Here is a 10,148-nt window from a genome sequence, read left to right on the forward strand (position 1 = left end):
GACCAAAAAAAAATAGTTCCCTCACCACATCATAATCAAAACACTAAATATACAGAATAAAGAAAGAATATTAAGAGCTGAGAAGGAAAAAGGTCAAATAACATATAAAGGCAGACCTAGCAGAATCATGACTTCTCAATGGAAACACTGAAAGCCAGAAGGTCCTGAATAGATGTTTTGCAGACACTAAGAGACCACAGATGCCAGCCCAGACTACTATACCCAGCAAAACTTTTAGTTACCACAGACGGAGAAAATAAGATATTCCATGACAAAACCAGATTTAGTCAATACCAATCCATAAATCCAGCCCAAACAAAGTACTAGAAGGAAAACTCCAACCCAAGGAAGTTAGCTACACCCAAAAAAACACAGGCAATAGATAATCTCACACCTGCAAATCCCAAAAAAGGAAACACATTACCAACAACAACAACAAAACCAAACCAAAAAATAACAGGAATTAACAATCACTGGTCATGAATATCTCTTAATATCAATGGACTCAATTTGCCTATAAAAAGACACAGGCTAACAGAATGGATACGAAAACAGGATCCATCCTTCTGCTGCATACAAGAAACATACCTCAACTTCAAAAACAGACATTACCTCAGAGTAAAGGATTGGGAAAAGATTTTGCAATCAAATGCACCTAAGAAGCAAGCTGGTGTAGCTATCCTAATATCTAACAAAATAGACTTCAAACTAAAATTAATCAAAAGAAATGGAGAAGGATATTTCATATTCATCACAAAAAAAAATCCATCGAGATTAAGTTTCAATTCTGAACATTTAGGGTGCAAATACAAGGGCACCTACATTTGCAAAAGAAACATTACTAAAGCTTAAATCACACTTCAAAGCCCACAAATGAATACTGGGAAAACTTCAACACCTCACTCTCACTAATGGACAGATCTGCCAGGCAGAAACTTAACAGAGAAATAAGGGAACTAACAGAGGTTATGACTCAAATGGACTTAACAGGTATCTACAGAACATTTCACCCAAACACAAAATAATATACCTTCTTCTCAGCACCTCATGGAACCTTCTCTAAAACTGACCACATACTTGGTCACAAAGCAAATCTCAACAGATACAAAAAAAAAAAAACTGGAATAATTCCCTGTATCTTTTTTTTTTTTTTTTTTTTTTATTTTTTTATTTTTTGGTTTTTCGAGACAGGGTTTCTCTGTGTAGCTTTGCGCCTTTCCTGGGACTCACTTGGTAGACCAGGCTGGCCTCGAACTCACAGAGATCCGCCTGCCTCTGCCTCCCGAGTGCTGGGATTAAAGGCGTGTGCCACCACCGCCCGGCAATTCCCTGTATCTTAACGGATCACCATGGCTTAAAGTCAGAATTCAACAACACCACAAATTACAGAAAGCCTACAAACTCATGGAAACTGAATAATGCTCAACTGAATCACCACTGCATCAAGGAAGAAAGAAAGAAAGAAACTAAAGACTTCCTAGAATTCAATAAAAATGAATGCACAACATACCCAAACTTAAGGGACACTACAAAAGCAGTACTAAGAGGAAAGTTCAAAGCACTAAGTGCCTATATAAAGATTTTGGAGAAATCTTACACTAGTGACTTAATAGCACCTGAGGGCTCTAGAACAAAAAGAAGCGAACTCACCCAGGGAGAGTAGATGACAGGAAATAATCTAATTGAGGGCTGAAATCAATAAAATAGAAACAAAGAGAATATAAAGAATCATTGAAACAAAGAGTTGGTTCTTTGAGAAAATCAACAAGATAGACAAACCCCTACCCAAACTAACCAAAAGGCCGAGAGAATATACAAATTAACAAAATCAGAAATGCAAAGGAAGGCCAGGCAGTAGTGGCGCACATCTTTAATCCCAGCACTCGGGAGGCAGAGGTAAGCGGATCTCTGTGAGTTCGAGGCCAGCCTGGACCACAGAGTGAGTTCCAGGACAGGCTCCAAAGATACACAGAAAACCTTGTTTCGTAAAAACACAAAAAGGAAGGAAGGAAGGAAGGAAGGAAGGGAGGGAGGGAGGGAGGGAGGGAGGAGGGAGGAGGGAGGGAGGAGGAGGGAGGAGGAAGGAAGGAAGGAAGGAAGGAAGAAGGAAGGAAGGAAGGAAGGAAGGAAGGAAGGAAGGATGGATGTAACAACAGACAGTGAGGAAATCCAGAGAATCATCAGGTCATACTTAGAAAACTTGTACTCCACAAAATTGGAAAATGTAAAAGAAGTGGACAATTGTCTGGATAGGTACCGCATACCAAAATTAAATCAAGACCAGATAAACAATTTAAATAGACCTATAACCCCTAAGGAAATAGAAACAGTCATCAAAAGTCTCCCAACCAAAAAAAAGCTCAGAGCCAGATGGTTTCAGTGCAGAATTCTACCAGAATTTCAAAGACGAGCTAATACCAATACTCTCCAAGTTGGTCCAGACAATAGAAACAGAAGAAACATTGCCAAATTCTTTTTACAAGGCTACAGTTACACTGATACCCAAACCACACAAAGACAAAAATAAGAAAGAATTACAGACCAATCTCCCTCATGAACATTGATGCAAAAATACTCAGTATTAAGGTGGCACGCCTCTTTAATCTCAACACTCGAGAGGCAGAGCCAGGCAGATCTCTGTGAGTTCAAGGCCAGCCTGGTCTACAGAATGAGTGAGATCCAGGACAGGCACCAAAACTACACAGAGAAACCCTGTCTCAAAAAAAAAAAAAAAAAAAAAAAAAAAACTGGCAAACCGAATCCAAGAACAAATCAAAAAAAAATCATCTACCATGATCAAGTAGGTTTCATCCCAGAGATGCAGGGATGGTTCAACACATGAAAATCTGCCAATGTAATCCACCATATAAACAAACTGAAAGAAAAAAAACACATGATCATCTCACTAGATGCTGAAAAAGCCTTCAACAAAATCCAACACCCCTTCATGATAAAGGTCTTGGAGAGATCAGGGACACAAAGAACGTACCTAAACATAATAAAGGCAATATACAGCAAGCCAACAGCCAACATCAAAGTAAATGGAGAGAAACTCAAAGCGATTCCACTAAAATCAGGAACAAGACAAGGCTGTCCACTCTCCATATCTATTCAATATAGCATTCAAGGTTCTAGCTAGAGCAATAAGACAACAAAAGGAGATCAAGGGGATACAAATTGGAAAGAAAGAAGTCAAACTTTTGCTATTTGCAGATGATAAGATAGTATAAATAAGTGACCCCAAAAATTCTACCAGGGAACTCCTAAAGCTGATAAACACCTTCAATAAAGTGACAGGATACAAGATTAACTCAAAAAAATCAGTAGCCCTCCTATATACAAATGATATATGGGCTGAGAAAGAAATCAGAGAAACATCACCCTTTATAATAGGCACAAATAGCATAAAATATCTTGAGGTAAATCTAACCAAACAAGTGAAAGACCTGTATGACAAGAACTTTAAGTCTTTGAAGAAAGAAATTGAAGATATCAAAAAAATGAAAAGATCTCACATGCTCTTGGATAGGTAAGATCAACATAGTAAAAATGGCAATCTACAGATGCAATGCAATCCCCGTCAAAATCCCAATACAATTTTTCACAGAGCTCGAAAGAACAATACTCAACTTCACATGGAAAAACAAAACACCCAGGAAAGCCAAAACAATCCTGTACAATAAAGGAACTTCCAGGGGTATCACCATCTCTGACTTCAAGCTCTTCTACAGAGCTATAGTAATAAAAACATTTTGGTATTGGCATAAAAACAGACACATGGATCAATGGAATCAAATCAAAGACCCTGACATAAATCCACACACCTATAAGCACCTGATTTTTGACAAAGAAACCAAAAATGTGCAATGGAAAAAAGAAAGTATCTTCAATGAATGGTGCTGGCAAAACTGGATGGTGGCATGTAGAAGAATGCAAACAGATCCGTATCTACCACCCTGCACAAAACTCAAGTCCAAGTGGATCAAAGACCTCAACATAAATCCAGTTACATTGAATCTTACAGAAGAGAAAATGGGAAGTAGTCTTGAATGCATTGACACAGGCAACTACTTCCTGAATATAACACCATTAGCACAGACACTGAGATTGACAATTAATAAATGGGACCTCATGAAACTAAAAAGCTTCTGTAAAGCAAAGGACGCTGTCAATAAGACAAGACACCAGCCTATAAGAATGGGAAAAGATCTTCACCAACCCCACATCTGACAGAGGGCTGATCTCCAAAATATATAAAGAACTCAAGAAGCTAGACATAAAAATACCAAATAATCCAATTAAAAAATGGGGTACAGCCGGGTGGTGGTGGCACACGCCTTTAATCCCAGCACTGGGGAGGCAGAGCTAGGCGGATATCTGTGAGTTCAAGGCCAGCCTGGTCTACAGAGATCCAGGACAGGCACCAAAACTACACAGAGAAACCCTGCCTTGAAAAAAAAAATGGGGTACAGATTTAAACAAAGAATTCTCAACAGAAGAATCTCAAATGACTGAAATACACTTAAAGAATTGTGTATTACATCCTTAGCTATCAGTGAAATGCAAATCAAAATGACTCTGAGACACCATCTTACATCTGTCAGAATGGCTAAGATCAAACACTGAAGACAGTTTATGTTGGAGAGGATGTAGAGTAAGAGGAACACTCCTCCACTGTTGGTGGGAGTGCAAACTTGTACAGACACTTTGGAAATCAATATGGCAAATTTCTCAGAAAAATTTTGGGAATCAAACGACCTCAAGACCCAGCAATACCACTCTTGGGCATATACCCAAAGAATGCTCAATCATATCACAAAGATACTTGCTCAACTATGTTCATAGCAGCATTATTTGTAATAGCCAGAACCTGGAAACAACCTAGATGCCCCTCAACTGAAGAATGGATTAAGAAAATGTGGTACATATACACAATGGAGTACTACTCAGCAGAGAAAAACAATGACATCATGAAATGTGCAGGCAAATGGATGGAACTAGAAAAAGTCATCCTGAGCAAGGTAACCCAGACCCAGAAAGAGAAACATGATATGGACTCACTCATAAGAGGATATTAGATGTAAAGCAAAAGATAACCAGGCTACAATCCACAACCCCAGAGAAGTTGGTAAAAGGGAGGACCCTAAGAGGGATATGCAATGGAGCACCCCAGGAAGGGGAAATAGATAAGATCTCCTGGGTAAACTGGGAGGGGGCGGAGGAGGAGAGGGGAAGAGATAGGGGATGGGAACATGAGAGATCGAGATGGTCGAGTTAGGGGAGGGGTGGAGAGGGAGAGCAATGAAAGAGGTATCTTGATAGAGGGGGTCATTATGGGGTTAGGGAGAAACCTGGTGCCAGGGAAATTCCCAGGAATCCACAAGCTAAGACTCCTAACAATATTAGAGAGGGTGCCTGAACTGGCCTCTCCTATAACCAGATTGGTGACTGCTTTAATTGTCATCATAGAGCCTTCATCCAGTAACTGATGGGAGCAGATGCAGAGATCCACAGCCAAGCACTGGGCCAAACTCTAAGACTCCAGATGAAGAAAGGGAGGAGGGATTATATGAGCAAGGGGGGTCAAGATCATGACAGGGAAACCCACAGAGACAGATGAACTGAGCTCATGGGACTTCACAGACTCTAGACCAACAGCTAGGGAGCCTGCATGGGACCAACCTAGACCCTCTGCATGTGGGTGACAGTTGTGAAGCTCAGTCTGTTTGTGGGACCAGGACCTGTTCCTGGAGCATGAGCTGGCTTTTTGGATCCTATTCCCTATGGTGGGATGCCTCACTCAGCCTTGATGCAGTGGGTAGGAGCTTGATCCTGCCTCAACTTGATATGACTTGCTTTGTTGACTCCCATGGGAGACCTTACCCTTTCTGAATAGAAGAGGAAGAGTGGATGAGGTGGGGTGGAGTAGAAGGGAGGTGGGGAGAGGAAATAGGAGGAGAGGAGGGAGGGGAAATTGTGGTTGGTATGTAAAATAAATTAAAATTTTAAATAATAAAAAAGGAACCTTTATACACATTGGAAAGCATGTAAATCAGTACTGCCACTATGGAAATGGAGAGGGTTCCTTAAAAAACTAAAAACAAAATTACATATAACCTAGTTATAACGCTCCTGGATGTATACTCAAAGAAAGTGAAATCTACATTCCTGCATTTATTATAGTACCATTCACAATAGCCTACGATGCCTATTGACAGATGACTTAACCAAGACAATATGGTTACATATTATATATGTACATACAATATATACATAGTGGAGAATTACTCAGCTGTGAAGGAAAAGGTGTGTGCTACCAACCCAGAGACAAGTAAAATTTAAAGGTAAAACTACATACCATTTACATCAGCATGTATATATTTGTAAATCTAACAAAATACATTCAAAATATTCATAAGAAAAACCATGAAACTCTGATGAAAGACATCTAAAAATAGCTTTAATTAATGGGAGATAGGATAGCCTATGTTCATGAACAGAAAGATGTTAGTTCTTCCTATTTGATCTACAAACTGAATGCAATTCCAATCAAAATCCAAGCAAGTTACTTTGTAGATAGAAACAAACTGATTCTAAAGTTTATGTGGAGAGACCAAATATAGAATAATCAGCACAATTTGAAGAAAAATAAATAAAATCAAAGGACTTTGTAAAGTAAAAATAAAGCTTAAGTAATCAAAATTGTATAGTATTGATGAAGTATTGACTAATGGAACAGAATAAGAACACTAGAAATATAACCATATAATACAGTTAACTGATCTTTCACGAAGCACAAAGACAATACAATGAAGAAAACAATATATGTTGTTGAAACAGCTAGACATCCACTCACATGCAAAAACAAGGAGTAATACAGCAAGTACTTCAGCCTATTACTATGCATTATAACATATCCACCTGTGCTCACTGGGATTTCCCAAAGACAGCCCTCAGAAGTTGAGGTGCTGCTGTACCAGCCATGTCTCAGATTCATTAGTCTGCCAAGCAGATCCACCCTGACAGAACTTTCAGCAGCTAACAGATATCCATTACCAAGTGCACCAGACCCAGAGGAATGAGTGAACCTGCCACTTCTCTGGGCTGGCACTGTAGTTCAATGGTCCCATATTTGGTGCCCATAGCAATGGGACAACTCACAACTACTTGTAACTCCAATTCTAGGGGATCTGGTGCCCTCTACTAGCCTCCACAGGCAGCAGGTACATATATGATATACAGACATAAATGCAGACAAAACACTCATGCATATAAAATAAAATAAATGAATATTTTTAAATAAAGCAAATTAACCTATGGCATTAGAAGCCATAGGAGCAGTTACTCTTGGAGGAGACAAAAGTTACAGCTGTGGGGAAAAGGTAGGCCTCTACAACAGTAGTAAAACTCTGTTTCTGCATCTGAAACCATGATTAGTCAAGTATGTTTAGTAAGAAATGCATCTACGGCATACTTAGAATTATAGATTCCTTCTTAGTGGCATAAATGTTGTGGGAGTAACCAACCACTTTCTGATTGAATTTAAGGTCCACTCCACAAAAGGAAATCCATCCTACCTGGCACTGTTACTGGAGACATGAACCTGTGGCTAGAAAAGTCCTAGGCCCTAGGAGAGAACCTACCACTATTATGCTGCTAAATGCACATCCTATTAAACTGAATCCTAATGATTTATTGTCATATCCATAGATTAGTGAGTCTTTCAACCTTCATCAGAGATGCTTTCTGTGTATGTGACTGATAACAGAGGTCAAAGTGAGAGAATATGAAACTAAAGAATGAATGCTCAGCCCTAAGCAGGACTTCTATTATCACTCTCCCCCTTCTTGAGGCTTAAAATAACTGTGGAAGGGGGGACAGAAAAATTGTAAGAGCCAGAAGCAGTAAATGAACTGAGGGTGGTTTGGAAAAAACACATAAAACCTGGGTAAGCTCAATCCAGACAGAATCTCATCATGGAGAGGGGAGGTGGGCATGAAATCCCACCCCTCACTGAGTAGTTACTGGCAATTGACAACTGCTGGGAGAGGGAGAGTCAGTTTTCTTTAAGGGTATGGTACCTGATGGGTCAACCACACTCCAGTGAATTTCCACACGCCAGCCGGTTGTGGTGGTGCACACCGGTAGGATTTGCTTAAGAATGTCCACATGCCTAAGAGTGTAAGGGCAGCACAAATTTGATTCAAATGGGTTTTTTTTTTTAAGTCACAAACTTGAGTAGGTGGGGAGAGGTCTGGAAAAAGTTGGAGAGGGGGTAAATGTGATCAAAATACATTGTATGAAATACTCAAAGAATTAATAAAAAAATAAAAATTAAACCAAAGGCCCCATACCAAATTCTATCCACACAAATTTATGCATCTCCTTTTACTCCCGTATGATTTAGCAAGACAATTCTCAATTTTCAAAATCTGTAACTGCACAAATTGGACTACTCTGAACCAGAATTTGCTCACCTCAAACCAAGGGTGTGACTGAACAGGGAAAGTGAGCTAAAAGAGGGGTGGATGCAAATATGTAACTTGGGCATACTTTACAGAGTTATGGAGGCACAAACAAACCCGTTTATAAGACTGTAGGGTATCCTGAAAGGTGCTCATCAAAGGAGAACTTAGGGAGTCAAGTTGGCTTCCTGACCTGCTAGAAGCAGCAGGATGAAGCAGGCAGGCCCACCCTTTCCAGAGCAACTGCTTCTGAGCACTGCGGGCTTCTGCTCTCACCCTTCCCAGTTGAGACCTGTCTTCCGTCCTCTGGAAGTGTTTTAACTAACTGTCCTGGCTGGGGGGCTGGGTGGGGGACAGAGGGAGGGATGTGAGTGGGAGGCCAAAGTCACTGCCGGGCTGGAAGCTTGGGAAGCCAGGCAGTCTGCACCGCCTACACCTTAGGCACAGCCAGCTCAGCCCAGGTACCATATCAGGCAGGAGGAAAGGCGACAGCCACCCATCACCCTTCACCCGGAGAGTCAGCAGGAGATGCGGGATAAACTCGGGTGAGGAAGAAAGTGAAGATGGAGAAGCAGGTGATAAAGGAGCAGATGAGGTGCATGAACACATGGGGAGGGTAGAGGACAAATGAGCACGGATTAAGTGTAGGTGATTGGGACAAGTGACAGAAGGGGAGGACATGGGGGCTGGGAAGGGCTGCAAGTGATGGGAGGGGAGGGCAAGTGACAAGAGGTGGGCACCGGTGACTGGAGGACAGAGATGATAGGAGAGAGCACGCAGGTGACAGGCGGGGCTGCGGCGGAGGGGGGGGGGAACACAGGTGATAGGAGGGGGATAAAGGTGGCGGGAGGGGGCATGGGTGAAGCGAGGACAGAGAGGAGGGGCGGGAGCGCCGGTGGCGCGAGGGAGACCTACGAAAGGAGAGGGCAGCGGATGACAGGAGAGACATAGGTGAGGAGATGGGGAACAGGTGACCGGGTCGCAGGTGACCGAGGACGTAAGTGACGCGGGGCGTCGGAGTCGGTCTTCAGCCGACCCGGTGGGGGCGCCGGAAGGCCAGCGTGGGCGGGGGGTCGGGGGGGAAGCCAGGGGACCGCGCTGGTCTGCGCTGCGGTTCCCCGGGTCCGGCGCGCGGCGCAGGACCCGGGGAGCCGCCCGGCCACGCACCGTGGACTCTCGCACTTGGCTGTGGAAGTGCTGCTCCCGCGCCGACACCTCGTCCTGCCCTTCCATCCTCCTTCATGCCCGCCGCAGGCCCGCCCGCGTCCGCGCGCTCCGCCGCACCATTGCCCGCGGGCGCCGGGGCTGCACAGCCGCTCGGTGCCGGACAGGAACGCCACCTAGACCGCAACAGGCACGGAAAACGCCGCCTCAGCCGCCGTCTCAGCTCGGGGAGAAGCGGCTCAGGCTGCGGGAGGCGGGGAACGGCCACCGCCTGGGCGGGGCTTGAGGCCGGGGCGGGACTTGTGCGTCACTCGGAGGGCGCCGTACGTCAGAGACGCGCGCCTCGGAGCCTGGGGCGGTGGGTCGAGGGTCTCGAGGCGCCCGGGGGCGTGGCTGGAGGAGCGGGGGCGGAGTTTGTAGGACCCCGGACTGAATTGGGTATCTAGGGCGTGAGTGAGGCAGGGCTGAAATCTTGTAGCTGGGCCTGCAGTGTTGGCATCCATTCTTGTGGTCCATTGC

At 43.4% G+C, this 10,148-nt stretch overlaps 1 protein-coding gene across 4 annotated transcripts in view; it reads right to left on the minus strand.

The window, feature by feature from the left end:
• Lmbr1 (limb development membrane protein 1) overlaps positions 1–9,873 on the minus strand; it is a 131,764-nt gene extending 121,891 nt beyond the window's left edge. For 3 of the 4 annotated variants that reach the window (XR_003733965.2, XR_005091087.1, XM_028864192.2), the window contains exon 1: positions 9,633–9,872. Coding sequence is in view for 2 of the 4 variants with exons in the window: in XM_028864192.2 (XP_028720025.1) it covers positions 9,633–9,698 (66 nt within the window). In the remaining 2 variants the exon portion in view is untranslated. Of the gene's footprint in view, positions 1–9,632 lie in introns of all 4 variants that reach the window. The other variant, XM_037203739.1, reaches the window with a different exon arrangement.
• Between the last annotated feature and the right edge of the window lie 275 nt (positions 9,874–10,148).

Source organism: Peromyscus leucopus, chromosome 3, assembly GCF_004664715.2.
Source record: "Peromyscus leucopus breed LL Stock chromosome 3, UCI_PerLeu_2.1, whole genome shotgun sequence".
NCBI lineage: Eukaryota > Metazoa > Chordata > Mammalia > Rodentia > Cricetidae > Peromyscus > Peromyscus leucopus.